At 39.2% G+C, this 16,899-nt stretch overlaps 1 protein-coding gene across 1 annotated transcript in view; it reads right to left on the reverse strand.

The window, feature by feature from the left end:
* Positions 1–846: 846 nt before the first annotated feature.
* The window catches only part of FAM186A (family with sequence similarity 186 member A), a 62,753-nt gene continuing 46,700 nt past the window's right edge, over positions 847–16,899 (reverse strand). The window contains 10 exon segments of the mRNA XM_027108198.1: positions 847–1,033; positions 1,680–1,822; positions 4,183–4,375; positions 13,167–13,508; positions 13,510–13,652; positions 13,654–13,883; positions 13,886–14,169; positions 14,276–14,377; positions 14,379–15,812; positions 15,814–16,899. Coding sequence (XP_026963999.1) covers positions 847–1,033; positions 1,680–1,822; positions 4,183–4,375; positions 13,167–13,508; positions 13,510–13,652; positions 13,654–13,883; positions 13,886–14,169; positions 14,276–14,377; positions 14,379–15,812; positions 15,814–16,899 — 4,144 coding nt within the window.

The raw sequence follows: 16,899 nt of genomic DNA on the forward strand, positions 1-16,899 counted from the left end.
AACGCTTGTGCTCATGGTATATGATTTTATATTGTATACATTATATAATATTTTTGCTATTACTTTACTTTATTATAGAATTTTAAGTGTCTTATTTCATGGTGTCTGCTACCTAAACAAATTGATGAGTTAACACTATTTCTTCTTACCCCAGGACTTGGATTTCACCAGAATAAATCAGACTGCTCCCACAAACTCTTTCAGGTTACAAAAGTTCCATTTCTAAATTTTTAGCTTAGAACATTAAATAATTCTCTTACTTGAGAGAGGTAATGGAGACTCCAAAACTCTTCACTTCCACTAGAATGGTTTCCAATAGTTTCAGTGAGAATCTGGTTTAACAGAATTTGGAAATGTGGAACCACATGACCACCTTACCTGTTCTCTCCGAGTCTCTTCAGTGCATCCTGGGATACAAGCACCAAATTTACTTCAAATTTGGCCTAGATATGACAACTGCATTTAAGGTCATGTTACTGAATCATGAAGTGGGCGAGAGCATTCTACTACGGTCTTTCTGGTTCTTCCAGTAATAAATCCCTAAGGGTGGAATTCAAAGTGGACCTATCTAGTGTTAGATTAGGTTTCATGGTATTATAACTGCTTTTTGTCTGTTTGTTTGCTTGTTTATATTATTCCAGTAGTGACATCTATAGGCCTATGAAGAGAAATAAAAGACTAATGTTGAATTTACCTGTACTATTTTATGGCTGGTGTGAGTCTGACCTCACACCAAAAAACTACTTTTGGCAACTCCCTGGTGCTGTAAGAGAAAGTCAGGTTAGGGAAACAAAAGGTATGTGACCAAAGGCCCAATTACCAGAGTGCTCCCTCCCAGTCCTTAACTTACTTTGGTTGAATGCATATAAGAGATCTTCTGAACGTAGAGTGAACATCTAACTGGAGCAGCATAGGAATATCTGGGTACCCACCCAGCTGGGCCCAGAGTGATTACATTGATGTCTTCTCTGTTATTGGGTAACTTGAAGTGAATAGATCAGCACTCCAGATGGCTTCCATTTGGTCTTCTTGTCTAGAGAATTAGAGAACAAGCACCATTTGGAAGCGTCAAACTCTCCTGAACTCCATAGCCATTCAAAAGATATAATTCCTATTCTCGCCCCTTCTCGTCACCACCACCGTGTCCTATAAAGCCCCCCTGGAACCAAGGAACATTAGCTATGCCCACTTTGACCGAGAGATGGATTAAAACAGCAGAATTTGCAGAAATAACGTTTTTTCCCCCTGAAAGTTGCATTTCTGACTTCACCTACTAATACGTTTTAAAACGACTTTCTTAGCTTCATGGAGTATACACTCCATATGCAGGCTATGTTTCCCCCACAGCAGTCTTTTCCCCTTCCTTCCCAAAGTTCCTACCTTCTTAAAAAAAAAAAAAAACAACAAGTAATGCTTCTAAGTTTCTTCACTGTGTGTATTAAAATAATTTGTTTCTTCGTAAGGAAGAATCAACTTCATTTTTTTTAAGGAACTCAAAATTAGTTATTAAATATTTAAGTAGAAATAAGCCTTTTGCTAAATTAGCTAAGAAAATTAATATTCTCCACTGAACCATATCAAAACTGTGGAGAAGGGGAAGCTCTTGGGCAGGAAAAAGAATCATGAGGTCCCAGATATTATCCAAAGAAAGTTTAATGTCAGTCTTTCCTACCACATACCTGAACTTATTGAATATGTCATACTTTTTGTCCTCTTCTTTTAGGATTGGCTGTTGAACAAATTTGGTAGAGGCAGATATTTGCTTCTTTTTGATGATCAAAGGGATAGGTTGATTTAGATTCAATTTATATATCTCTTGAAGCTAAACATAAATAAATCAGAAAAAGGAAATCATGAAAAGAAAGGGCCAAAGTCTTTAGGAAGGTCTTCCTAGCTGGCCTTAGCTAAACTATGACACTTCCTTTTCCTTGGAAAAGGAATTCTCCTTCTCCAGGCCCTTTCTCCCTTCCTCCTGCCACTCCTCGACCTCTACCTGCCTCCAACACACAATTTCAGAGTTGGCAACTGTGATGTATAAAAACCGTGGTCCTGCATTAAGTTCTAGTTTTAGTCCTCTCATTTCCCAGCTTTGTGACTTTGGGTTAGTTGCTAATTTTATCTGCACTTCTTTCTTCTCATTTCTAAAACAAGAATAATAAACACAGGGTTCTTATGAGAGTTGTGTAAGACAATATATTCATCAGTTGTGAAACATTGTGCAAATATAATGATAGCTAATTTTGACTGTCAGGTGCCTTCTATGTATTAATTTATTTGATATTTGCTACCTTATGAGATAGGTGCTATTATTATCCTTGTCTTCTTACATATGGGGATATGAAGCTCAGAAAAGCTAAGTGGCTTGCCCAAGATCTCTTAGCTAGTATGTGGTGAAGCTGATTTGAACCCAATCTGGTAGCAGAACCAACCTCTTGACCACCACTCTGATTCAGTGTATTTATTCATTTCTACCCTTTTCTTCCTTTTTGCTTTTTCCCCTCCCTTCTTGATGCCTTGATACCCACCTCATCATCTAGATTCTAGCTTCCCTGACCCCAGACCCATATTAATCCCCTGAAATGACCTAGACATTGTAATTCCTGTCAGACAGTTCATGACACTGCCAATTCATCTTGCTTTACTCCATTTACATTGGTCGTATTTTCCAAACCCAGAACTGTCAAAAATATCCAATTTTTGAGGTCAGAGAGTTTTAATGTTTAAAGTGTACTTCTAGGGACTTCCTTGGTAGTCCAGTGGGTAAGGCCCGTTGTTCCCAATGCAGGGGGCCCAGGTTCAATCCCTGGTTGGGGAATGAGATCCCGCGTGCATGCCGCAACTAAGACCCAGTGCAGCCAAACTAAAATAAAATAAAACAAAATAAAGTAAAATAAAATAAAATAAAGTAAAATAAAATAAAATAAAATGTAACTTCTTGGGTGTTCCCTGATGGCCTAGTGGTTAGGATTCCAGGCTTTCACTGCTGTGGCCTGGATTCAATCCTTGGTTGGGGAACTGAGATCCTGCAAGCCGCGTGGCATGGCCAAAAAAAAAAGAAAAGAAAAGAAAAGAAAAAGTAACTTCTGGAAAATTCACAATATGTCTATAATGAGAAGTCTCTCTGTACCTTCTAGAGTAGCAAGTAAACTAATCTTGTAAATTATTTACTTTAGTAAAAGAAAATGATGTATAAATATTCCTAGAACTCCAAGAATGTTCCAGAACTCCATGCTGGAGAAAATAATGGGAGCATATAATCCCAGAACAAAGAACTCTAATCTCAGCTCTATAACTTTTGGAAGGTATCACTTCCAAAAGCATACTGATGGTCATCTCAGAGAGGGCTCTGAGACATAATTGGGTGGATGTCAGAGTTTAGCAGGATCTTCTGTGCCTGGTGCTATGTAAGCAAGTTAAGTAAACCCTTATCTCCATTTTTTGTAAATGCATATTAAAACTTGCTTTCTGATAGTTTTGAGGAATGTAACCACCAAGAATCAGCTGGAGAGCAGTGAGCTCAAGAGGTTTCATATCTAGAGGCCGGTAGATGTGGGTTGACTAGGAAGGAGTTGAGCATTTCTGGAAGTCTCTCCTATTCTAACCTTTTCTCATCTAGAGAGTCCAGCCAGTATTCCTGTTGTCAATTTAGGAGTTTCACTGAAGTCACAGTGTAGTGGATTGAATGATGAACTCCCCAGAAGATATGTTCACTCAGAACATGTGAATGTGGCCTTATTTGGAAAAAGGGTCTTTACAGATGTAGTTAAGGATCTCAAGATGAGGTCATCCTGGTTTAACCAGATGGGTCCTAAATCCAATGACACATGGCTTTGTAAGAGGAGAACATAAAACACACTAGGAAGGAGGCCATGGGAAAGACAGAGGCAGAGATTGGAGTTATGCAGCTACAAGCCAAGGAATGCCAAGGATTGTCTATAGCCACCAGAATCTAGAAGAGAGACTTGGAACAAATTTCTCCCTCAGAGCCTCCAGAAGGAACCAACCCTGCCAACACCTTGATTTCTCGAACTGGCCTCCAGAACTGTAAGAGAATACATTTCTGTTGTTTTAAGCCATGAAATTTGTAGTATGTTATGGTATCTCTGGGTAACTTATTTTCAAAGCCTACCACTTTGCCTTTTCTTACAACACACTGGGGAGAGGGAAGAGAAAACAGATTACCTGGCTGAGTAAGTACGTCATTTTCCTCAGGCACTGATTCTGTTTCTGCTGTAGCGACTTCTGCTTCCCTGTGCAGATCTGCATCACCTTTTTTTGATAGTCATCAATTCTGCTCAGCATTATGTAGAGGTTCTGGGTCTCATAACCTCTCCCAGTATTCTGGATGGCTTGTAACCATTTAATTATGTTGTTTCTTGGAAAAATTAACAAGAATGAGATTCATATAATTACTGACACTAACTCAGCAAACCTGGTGTCACCATTCTCATCTCATCCTTAGTAAGTAGAGAGAGATAGTATAGGGGTGGCAGGCTTGCTTAATGAGACCTTAATCTAGTTCCCTATATGACTAAACTTTCAAAACTCTATATGACTGTCAAATTTTCATTAACTCTTCACAGAGTTTTTAGTGTTAAAATAGTGTTGCTCATTATTTTTTTAATATATTATATTTTAGTATTGATATGTATACAACATATAGAAGGTACTTAATACAATTATGAAAAAGAGTGTCCTTGCCTTCAAAGCACTTACAAGCCAGATTAGGAGACTAATAAATTGTGTCAGAGAGAGAATGAAATAAATGCTAAATAGCAATTTAGCTGTTTGAGCAAAAAGGAAAACATGATTAATTCTAATAAGAGGAATAAAGAATGCTTCGTAGGAAGATATTGAATAGGATCTTGAGGAACAGTCATAAAAATGTAGTACTCTCTTTACTATAATGTAGTAGGCCACAATGTTTGGGCCTCCAAAACATAGTTTTTTGCCATCCCTATTCTACAGGAGAGGAAAAGGATTCTGAGCAAAGTTAAGTAATTTTCTAAAGTCACATAATTGATAAATAACAGATTTCGGAAGCAAACCCAGATCTTTTCTCTTTCCACAATACCAGTATTTTTCAAAGTATGGACCCTAATCACCTGGACTGAATCATTTTATTGGGGGTGGGAGGGTGGTGCTTGTTGAAAATGCAGATTCCAGGGTGCATCCCCAGACCTTCTGAATAAAAAATCTTGGGGGTAAGCTTCAGGATCTGTATTTTAAAAAAAATGTCAGGTAAAACTTATAGCCACGGAAGTTTGAGAAAAAGGGGATGAAGAATTCCAGATTGAGGGAACACTATAAATAAAGGCAAGACAATAAAAGTTATATTTTGGGAGTGGTGAATAGTCTGGAACTTTTAGATCACAGATATGTGAAAGGATATAGTGGGGGATGAGACTGACATAGCTGGATCATGAAAGGCTTTAAACAGCATATTATGGAGTTTGGATTTTGGGGGAGGTAGGCGATGGGAACCCACTGAAGACGTTTTTCTGAATATATGTATTTTACATATATAGAGAGAGGGGGAAGGGAATAACTCTTAGGTCTCTTTGTGGGTTGTAATAGCTTAGAACCTACTGTATATATGGATCATTTAATACTTAAATATATTAACTTTCTGAGTTAATTTTATATATTTTTTTTATTATTATTTTTGGCTGCGTTAGGTCTTCATTGCTGCGTCCGGGCTTTCTCCAGTTGTGGTGAACGGGGGCTACTCTTTGTTGTGGTGCAGGGGCTTCTCATTGCAGTGGCTTCTCTTGCTGCGGAGCATGGACTCTAGGCACGTGGACTTCATTAGTTGCAGCACGTGGGCTCAGTAGTTGCGGCGAGCGGGCTCTAGAGTGCAGGCTCAGTAGGTGTGGCACACGGGCTTAGTTGCTCCACGGCATGTGGGATCTTCCCAGACCAGGGATCGTCCCCTGCATTGGCAGGCGGATTCTCAACCTCTGCGCCACCAGGGAAGTCTCTTTGCAACCATTCTTTGAAGTAATTATCATTACATCAATTTTACAAATTTGAGTCAGCACATTTGAGTCTTAGAGAAGTTCAGAACTGGAAATTCGAGCCAAGTTCTTCCTGACATCAGAGAAAAAGCATGATCAGAATTTGGATATAAAACTATTACTACCCTCCTCCACTGTTGGTGGGAATGTAAATTGGTGCAGCCTCTATGGAGAACAGGATGGAGGTTCCCTAAAAAACTAAAAATAGAGTTACCATATGATCCTGCAGTCCCACTCCTGGGCATATATCTGGAGAAAACTCTAATTTGAAAAGATACACGTTCTTTTGAAAAGATACATGCACCCCAATGTTCACAGCAGCACTATTTACCATAGCCAAGACATGGAAGCAACCTAAAAGTCCATCAACAGATGAATGGTTAAAGATGTGGTATATATAGACAATGGAATATTACTCAGCCATAAAAAGAATGAAATAATGCCATTTGCAGCATATGGATGGACCCAAATTTTATCATATTAAGTGAGGTAAGTCAGAGAAAGACAAATATCATATGATATCACTGATATGTGGCATCTGAAAAAATGGTACAGGGAATTCCCTGGTGGTCCAGTGGTTAGGACTTCATGCTTCCCTGCTTCCACTGCAGGGGACACGGGTTCGATCCCTGGTTGAACTAAGATCCTGCAAACCACATGGCATGGCCCCCCCAAAAAAAAAGATAAAAATGAACTTATTTACAAAGCAGAAATAGACTCATAGACATAGAAAACAAACTTATGGTTACCAAAGTGGTTACCAGGGGGTGGGGGAGATGAATTAGGAGTTTGGGATTAACATATACACACTACTATATATAAAATAGGTAAACAACAAGGACCTGCTGTATAGCACAGGAAACTATACTCAGTATCTTGTAATAACCTATAATGGAAAAGAATCTGAAAAAGAATGTATATATATGTATATATATGTATATGTGTATAACTGAATCACTTTGCAACGAACACAACATTGTAAATTAACCATATATCAATTTTTAAAAATTAAAAAATAAATAAATAATATTTTATTGCTAAAAAATTCTAACAGTCATCTGAGCTGGTAGAGAATCTTGCCTTAGTGCTGATGGCTGCTGACTGATCAGGTGGTGGTTGCTGAAGGTTTCGGTGGCTTTGGCAATTTCTTAAAATAAGACAAAAATGAAGTTTGCTGCATCCATTGACTTGTCCTTTTTCGAATGATATCTCTGTAGCCTGTAAAGCTGTTTGATAGCATTTTTTGTTTGTTTGTTTGATAGCATTTCATCCAAGGTAGAACTTTTTTTTTTTTTTTTTGCATTACGTGGGCCTCTCACTGTTGTGGCCTCTCCCATTGCGGAGCACAGGCTCTGGATGCGCAGGCTCAGCGGCCATGGCTCACGGGCCCAGCCGCTCCGCGGCATGTGGGATCTTCCTGGACTGGGGCACGAACCCGTGTCCCCTGCATCAGCAGGCGGACTCTCAACCACTGCGCCACCAGGGAAGCCCATGGTAGAACTTCTTTTAAAATTGGAGTCAGTCCTCTCAAACCCTGCCACTGCTTTTTAACAGCTAAGTTTTTTGTAGTATTCTAAATCCTTTGTTGTCATTTCAACAGTCTTCCCAGCGTCTTCATCAGAAGAATTTATCTCAAGAAAACACTTTCTTTGCTCTTCCATAAGAAGCAACTCCTCATCTATTCAGGTTTCATCATGAGATGGTAGCAATTCAGTCCCATCTTCAGGCTCTACTTCTAATTCTAGTTCTCTTGCTGTTTCCACCACATCTGCAGTTACTTCTTACACTGAAGTCTTGAGCTGCTCAGTTACCCATGAAGGTTGGAATCAATTTCTTCTAAACTCCTGTTCACGTTGGTATTTTGCCTTCTTTCCATGAATCATGAATGATCTTAATGGCATCTAGAATGGTGAATCCTTTCCAGAAGCTTTTTAATTGACTTTGCCCAGATCCATTATCTATGGCAGCTACTGTATAGCCTTACGAAATCTATTTCTTAAATAATAAGACTTGAAAGTCGAAATTACTCCTTGATCCATGGGCTGCAGAGTGGAAGCTGTGTTAGCAGGCATGAAAACAACATGAATCTTAATGGAGATTAAGATTAATGGAGCATCTCCATTAGAGCTCTTGGGTGACCAGGTGCATTGTCAATGAGCTGTAATGTTTTGAAAGGAATCTTTTTTTTCTGAGCAGTAGGTCTCAATAGTAGGCCTAAAATATTTAGTAAACCATGTTGTCAATAGTTGTGCTGTCATCTAAGCTTTGTTGTTTCATTGATAGAACATAGCAGAGTAGATTTAGCATTTTAATTTAGCATGGTTAATGAGCACTGGCTTCAACTTACAGTCACCAGCTGCGTTAGCCCCTAACAAGGGAGTCAGCCTGTCCTTCAAAGCTCTGAAGCCTTGAAGCCAGGCATTGACTAATCCTCTCTAGCTATGAAAGTCCTAGATGGCATCTTCTTCCAATATAAGGCAGTTTTGTATACATTGAAAATCTGTTTTTTAATATAGCCACCTTCATTACTTATTTTAGCTAGATCTGGATAACTTGCTCCAGCTTCTACATTAGCACTTGCTTCACCTTGCACTTTGATGTTATGAAGAGGCTTCTTTCCTTAAACCTCATAAATCAACCTCTGCTAGCTTCAGACTTTTCTTCTGCAGCTTTCTCACCTCTCTCAGCCTTCATAGAATTGAAGAGACTTAGGGCCTTGCTCTGGATTAGGCTTTCAATTAAGGGAATGTCATGGCTGGTTTGATCTTCTATCCAGACCAGTAAAACTTTCTCCACATCAGCAATAAGGCTGTTTGTCTTTCTTATCGTTCATGTGTTCACTAGAGTAGCACTTTCAATTTCCTTCAAGAACTTTTCCTTTGCATTCACAACTTAGCTAACTGTGCAAAAGGCCTAGCTTTCAGCCTTTCTCAGCTTTCAACATGCCTTCCTTACTAAGCTCATTCATATCTAGCTTTTGACTTACAGTGATAAAGTGAGAGACATGAGACTCTTCCTTCCACTTTAACACTTAGAGGCCATAGTAGGGTTATTAACTGGCCTAACTTCAATATTGTTGTGTGTCTCAGGGGATAGGGAAGCCCAAGGAGAGGGAGAGAGATGGGGGAACGGCCGATTGGTGAAGCAGTCAGAACACACAAAACATTTATCATTTAAATTCGCCATCTTATATGGATATGGTTCATTGTGCCCCAAAACAGTTACTGGTTTCCACCGACAGACACACACACACACACACACACACACACACACACACACACACAAAACTTTGCTTCTTTCTTCCTTTCTTTATCCTGCTAGACTCTCTGCCTTTGCTGCCTTACTGACTTTTACTAGTTCTTTGAGACATTGTTCAAAGGTCTGGACTCCTAGAAGCTTTACCTAACTCTCCCCTCTCCTCAGTCCTCTTGTATAGAGTAGGTGATATATTCTTTCCACATCATACTATATAATCATCTGTTTGTATGACTGTCTCTTAGTAGACTTTGAGTGCCCTCAAGGCAGGGTTATGGCTTATCCATTTTTGTATCCTTCCACCCTCTACCCCCTGGGCCTAACCCAGCCCCTGGCATGTAGTGGATATTTTAAATGTTGATGAATTAAATGATAAGTTAAATCCTATCTAGTCACCACAACATTTAGTATCTTTAAGAACTTTCTTCAATATATATGGAAATGAAATGTTTCATTATCAGCATCTGGTGTAATTTTACATTCTTTCCATCATTGCTTTTCAGGTATATTACACTGATCATGTGGTAATACAACTCTAAAACTGTATTTTAGCATTTAAACATGGACTCTTTACTTACAGAGGTTCTACAAAACTTTCTTTATTCTAAAATAGTTTATATTATTATACTTTATGTTTTCTCTCCCATATAATGTTAGAATCTTCTTGACTCAGCCATTTTTATTATGGAATCTTTCATCTGTCAATATTTAATTCCTTGTTATACCTGTTGGTGATTTGATTATTATAACATTAAATATTAAAGAAGAGCTTTCTGCAGAATGAACAAATTGATCCTTGATGGATCAATTATAAAAGTTATAAGTGTATAAATTAAATATTGTTGTGAAATGTTGATCTATATATTTCCATTTTTAAATGATTTTACTAAAACAGGTCACATCGTGTCACTTAGATCTTCAAAATCTTCACTAAAACTAAACAAACTTAATTGCCATATAAAAATTAAGAAAGTTGTCATAGAATTCCCCCCCAAAAGTACCAAGCCCATATAATATCATAGGTGAAATCTACCAAACTTTCAAAGAATAGCTAATTTTATCATTAAACTGTTCCAGAGCATAGAAAAAAAATAAGCTTTCACATTTTTTAAATGATATAAACTTAAAATTATACCAAAATTTGACAAAGATAGCACCAAAAGAAGTAAACCACCAAACTTACTAATGAATATCGATGCAAAGTAAAATCCTAAATAAAATATTAGCAAATGTAACACATTCAAAGAAAGGTACAACAAGGACAAATTCCAGGGATATGATGATGGTTTAAAATAATTAATCATATTAATAGATCTGAGGAGAAAATATGTTCTCTAATAACCATGAAAATGAAGTGCTGAAATCACATTTAACAAAATGTGATTTAATAAATTTAACAAAATTCAACATCCACTCTTGATTTAAAAAAAATAACAAAACAGGAGCTGACGGATACTTTTTTAATATGATAAAATGTATTTCAACCCAAAAGCCAGCATTTTTTAATGACATATACTAGAAGGATGTCCACTATCACCACTATAATAATTAGCAATGAAAGGACTTACATTTTGGCATTCTGAGTTACAAAGGAATGGAGAAAATAACCCCCCTCAAAATGAAATTGACTAAGGTTAAAGTTGTTTTGTAACTTTTTCAGAAAGGAGAATATAAATATAAACAATCCTTTTAAATGTTCTTGAAGGTGAGTTTTTCCTAGAAAAAAATAACATGGGACCATGGAAGGGCACTACTAGCTGTTACTCAGGGCAAGTCAAATGAACAAAGATGGCCTTGTGGCCACATCACCAATATTTTTTAATATAGTTCTGAAGGTACTAATCAATTCAGGTAGACAGGGACAGAAATGAGATGTTTAAAAGTTGGAAATTCTAGATGTAAAAAATTATTATTTGCAGGTGATATGATTATGTAATTGGAAAACTCAAGAATATCAACTGAAAAACTATCACATGCTTTTGAATACAGTAAGATGGCTGCATACAAAATTGATATAGAGAAATCTAGCCTTCATTTATACAAATAACAACCAGTTAGAAGGTATCATAGAAGAAGAGAGTCCATTTACAATAGTAACAACAAAAATAAAAACTAGCAAGATATACACTTATGGCAGAATATGCAAGAGCTAGATGAAAACTTTAGAATGCTCCAACAGGACACACGCACACACACGCGCGCACACACACACACACACGACCTGAACAAAAACAAAGGTATATCATTTTCTTGAATAGGAAGACTATATTAGTAAAGATAAACTGGATTTTGCTGTTTGTAAACAAAAGTTTACCTGTTGCTCATACTACAAATCCATCATAGCTTTGCAGGGAATGAGCTTCATTCTATACTCTCAGGAACACAGGCTAACAGAGCAGTCATCACCTTGAACACTATAGGTTATCATACCAGAGGAAAAGGAGACTCTAGAGGGTCTCAAACTGACAATGACAAGCTTAGTACAGAAATGATACACATTAATTCTGCTCACATCTCATTGACAAGTACTGGCAAATAGTACTAACTACCATGAAGACTCAGCATCATAAAAATAAAACTGCAATAAATAACAGAGAATAGAAGTAACTCATCTATATGCAATCAATAAAAAATAATAGAAAATCCAGTTATGGACTTAAATGATACAACAATTTATGACGAAGCTACATTCAAATCAATGGGGAAAAAGGTAGATTATTTTGTAAATAGTGATGGGGCAACTGTGCAGCCATGTGGGGGAGTGAAAAACATCACACCTATATCTCACAACAGAAAGCTTAGAATCGAAGACTTAAATGTAAAACAAACAAACAAAAAACTAATAACCAACCATAAAAGTACTAAAAGCAACCTAGAAATAATTTTTTTATATTTCTCATAGTGGAGAGGGCCTTTCTAAATATGGTACAAAGCATTATTGCAAATATTGATATAGGGACTTCCATGGTGGTCCAGTGGGTAAGACTCCAAGTTCCCAGTGCAAGAGGCTCGGCTTCGATCCCTGGTCAGGGAACTAGATCCCGCATACATGCCGCAACTAAGAGTCTGTGTACCACAACTAAGACGTCCACATGCCGCAACTAAGACCCAGTGCATCCAAAATAAATAAATAAATATTTAAATAAGAAAATATAAACACATAAAAATCAAAATTTTTTTAGAAAGCAGAACCCACCAAAAGCAGAGTCAAAACACAAGTGGGGGAAATTTGGCAATTTATGTCACAGACAAGGGACTAATTTTCCAAATATTTGAACAGGCCCCACGAATCAATTAAAAAAGCAACTTGACAACCCAATTGAAAAATGGGCAAAGTATTGAATAGAATCTTCACAGAAAATAAAATACAGATGGCTCTTAAGTCTATGCAAAGATGCTTAACCTCAACCTATAATAAAAGTAATGCAAATTAAAGCATTGAAATGCCATATTTTATCTATTACATTGGCAATGAACCAAAAAACTGATAATATTTCATGTTAGTCTTGATGTGGGGAAGTACTCTTTTATAATGCTGACCAATGTATAAATTGTTACCAGTTGGAAGTTACCATTCTTCCAGTTGGAAGCATTTCTAAACTTCTGAAGTTGATATTTTGGAGATCAACCATGATCCACAAAATATACTTAAGCAAGTCTGCTAGAGATATAAATGAATGAAATAGATGTTTTAAGACATTTTTTATTTCCTAAAAAATAGACTTCCTTTTACTATCTTAAATATGCTTCCATTCCACAGACCTTCTATAAGAGAATCTTTTAGAACATCTAATCTGACAAATATGTATATACTTACAGGGCAGCGAGGGAGGATATTTGAAATCAGGACTAAACCTGATTTCAGAAAACTGGACACACAATATTTATATCTACCTTGCACACTGGATCAGCCTATAGGCAATGTACTTGTGGAATAGGTATCCCAGCCGAACTTTGTCCGTATGAAGTGTCTCAATTATGAGATTCCTAGCTGTTGTGTGTAGTTGTGAAGGGAGTATAGAAGCTTTTGTCTCCTGATTTAAGAGAATCAGGTTCTTCCGCTGAGCCTCCACATCAACAAAATAGTTCTGTTCTTTGAGCTCTTGGGGATAGGAAGTGGGCACCATCATCTTGGTTTTCTGGGTACCTGAAAGTGAGGTCAGTATCCAGGGCTTATCTATAGGGGGAAATCGGGATTTCTGGTCCCATTCAGAAGGTGAGCTCTGTGATGTTTTGGGTAGTAAGAGAAGGTAATGATATTACAGGCTTAATGAGAGTAGGAAGGGCCCCCTCATCAATGTAAGGGGTTTGGGATACTGGTGTCCTGTAATCAGTGAGATAGGACTTAAATGTTCTAAATTGTTCCGTAGCAAAAGGATCTCCGGGGTCTCTGGATTTCTTCATAAGTGTCAGAGACCTCTGATATTTGGAACTTCTTAGTGGTGAAAGGGGCTTGAGGTACCTTGAAACTTGGAGCACTGGGATGGACCAATGCTGATTTAGGTTTCAGAGAAGAAATAATTGACAATCTTTCCTTATTTTTCTTAGAGACAGGAGAGGACAAATTTTTCTGGGGCTTTCCAGGGGTTGAGGGAGCCCATAGTGTAGGGCGTTGCCCAGGGTGGGAGGGATCCATAGTGGGCAGGCTTGCCCAAGAAGGGTCCATGGTGACAGATGCTGCCTAAGGGTAGAAGGGGCTTGTAGATAGGGAGATTGCTCATGGGTGGCAGAGGTCTGGAATGCCTGGGGCTGCTCAGAGAGGGTTAAGGGTCCAGATTCCAAGAGTTCCTCAGGGGTGGAAGAAGCCCCAGGAACCAAACACTTCCCATGAGAGAAAGGAGCCCAGATACTGGGAATCTGTGCAGAGGTGCCTGGGACTCCAGATATAAGGAGCTGTCTGAGGTCAAGAAGGGGCTTCAATATCAGAGGCAACTGGGGAGTCACAATGTCCCTAGATATGAAGAATTGCCTAGAACTAAGAAGGGCCTGGTGCAAGGGGCTGCCCTGGAGTGGGAGAGGGCCCAGATATTGGGCTGGGGACTGGAGCTGGGAACCGAACAGAGGTGGATTGACCCTTAGAAACTGGGGTCTGTCTAGAGGAAGGAAGTCTGTGGTGCCAGGAGCTTCCTGGGTTCTGAAGGAATCCTCATTCCCAAGGATTTCCCAGGGACAAAGGGGGCTTGTGTAAGAGGAGACCTTGATATCTGCAAAGGAGTAGAAGAGACCTCAAATATAGGGGACTTCTCAGCAACAGGAGCAGATGATACTGGGGACTGCTTAGGAATGTGAGGAGCACGTGTTGTGATAGATTTATCAGTAATGGAAAAGATCCCAACTTCCAGAGTATGTCTTGAAGGAGAACCAGCCCTGTGTGGTAAGGACTGCTCATTAATAAGAAGAGCTCCTAATTTTAGGTCCTGCTCAGACCTGAGAGTAATACCCATGGACTGGGCCTGTCCTGGGGTGAAAGGGGCTCCCAAAGGTTGGATTTGTTCTGGGATGTGGGGAGATTCTAAGGTATAGTTGTTATCTGAGGTGGGAGGAACTCCTAATTCCTCAAACTGTTCTGGAGAGAGAGAAACCCCCAATGCTTGAGCCTGTCCTAAAGTGAAAGGGGCCCCCAAGTCCTGGGCCTGCTGAGGGGTGACATGGATCCCCAGTCCCTGGGCCTGTTGAGGGGTGAGAGTGATCCCCAGTTCCTGGGTCTGCTGAGCGGTGACATGGGGGACCACCTGTGCCTGGGCCTGTTCAGGGGTGACATGAATCCCCAGTGTCTGGGCCTGCTCATGGGTGAGAGTTATCCTCAATGCCTGGACTTGCTGAGGGGTAAGAGTGACCCTCAGTGCATGGGCCTGCTCAGGTGTGTGGGCTGCTCCCAAACCCTGAGACATCTTAGGAGTGGGGGTTTCCCCCAATTCCTGAACCTGATGGGAGGTGGGGGTGATTCTCAGTGCCTTGGCCTCTTCAGGGGTGAGGTCAATTTCCATTGCCTGGGTCTGCTGAGGGGTAAGAATAATGGACTTTGTGGGAGACTGTCCAGAAATAGAAAAGGCTCCTGGTGAGGAAGATTGTGTAGAGATGGGAGGAATGATTGGTATGGGGTGCTTTCCATCAGCCAGATTCTCTAATTTCTTAAGATTCCCATTGAACTCTCTTCTTTGGTGTAACTGCAATGCGTCTTTTGGTGTGCTCTGCCACCTGGAAGACAATGTCACTGAAGTGTGACTGAGCACCTGTTCTGGTTGTTCAAAAGTTTTCATCTCCTTTGCTGTTTTCTGCTTCTGCCTTTCATGGTCCTCTACCTTTCTCCTTGGCTTCTGCTTCTCCTCCTCTCTCTGCCAACTGCTTTCTTGCTCCAGTTATCTCACTTTCTTCTGAACCTGCATCATCTGCTGTCCTTTCTCCTTCTCCAAGGGCACTCCTTGTTCTTTCATTTTTTGCTTCCATGCTTCCAGCTGCTGCTGCTTTGACTTCTGATGCCCTTCTTTCTCCTCTTCCCTTTTCTTTTGCTTCTCATCTGGCTCAATCTGCTTTTGCATCCTGTTTTTGCTGTCCCTTCCACACCTCTTCTTCCTGCCGCTGTTTCTGCTTCTGTTGCCCTCGCTTTCCCTCCTTCATTGGGAGCCATGCCTCTTCCTTTTCCAAATTCTTATTTATCGTCTCATAGCTCCTTTCTTCTAGCCTTTGTTTTTCCTTCTCCTTATGGTCTTTCCCTACTGTTGAGGCTACAGGAACATCCCTTTCACTTTCTTTTTCAGCCAAGATCATTTGTATTAAATTGTCAGTTAGTGGGCCAAGGCTCTCCTGTGAAAGTAAGGTGCTAATTTCTGACTTTGCAGTAATCTGCTTCTGAAAATGCACTTCTGGCATAAATTAGACCACTTTTTTTAGTTCATAGGTTTCTCTCCAATTTATCCTGCATTTTTTATATCTGTATTTTCTCAAGATTTTTGTCACAGTTTCAGTCACTTTTTGGAAATATTCCTCGATTTTTGCCTTTATGATTCCTAATTTTTCAACTTCTGCTCTTTTTAATAATAACTCTTCTTTTGACCTAGTCTTTTTATCCAAAGGCTTTCCTACGTTATCAATTTTCTCTTTTAGGAATGACACTATGGCTTTCTGAAATTCTTCTAGGTTACTCTGTTCTCTTTTGCCATCTGGAATTCCTGAAGTCTCTTTAGTTATCCTAGACTGTGATTTAACAAGTTCAAGAGACTTGACTTTCATGGCGAAGACTGACATATCCTTCTCTTCAGTTTTTTCTTCTTTGCTTATAATGGTTCCTGGAGAGATTTGGTGTTTCTTTCCTTTTATTTTCATTTTCTCAGAGGAATAATCAAGTTGGCTCAACCTGGATGGCTCCGCTTGGCTACTCCTCTCACTTCTGCCTTCTTCGTCCATTGACTCAATGATGAGTTCCTCTTTATTCTCTGAAGAAGTTTGACTTTTGCTATGTGAATATTGAAGTTTGGCTTTCCTGAGTCTTTCCCATATACTACTGGTTCCACTTTTGCCACCTTGGCTCTTTGTGTCAGAAGGGAAATCAGAAGGAAAATGTTGACTTTTTGATTCAGTGAGTGACTTTGATTTGCTTCCAGAAAAAGATTTTATTTCTTTTCTTTTC

This window comes from Aethalodelphis obliquidens, unplaced genomic scaffold, assembly GCF_003676395.1.
Source record: "Aethalodelphis obliquidens isolate GAN/ISIS:26980383/991018 unplaced genomic scaffold, ASM367639v1 scaffold8, whole genome shotgun sequence".
In the NCBI taxonomy this organism is placed as follows: Eukaryota; Metazoa; Chordata; class Mammalia; order Artiodactyla; family Delphinidae; genus Aethalodelphis; species Aethalodelphis obliquidens.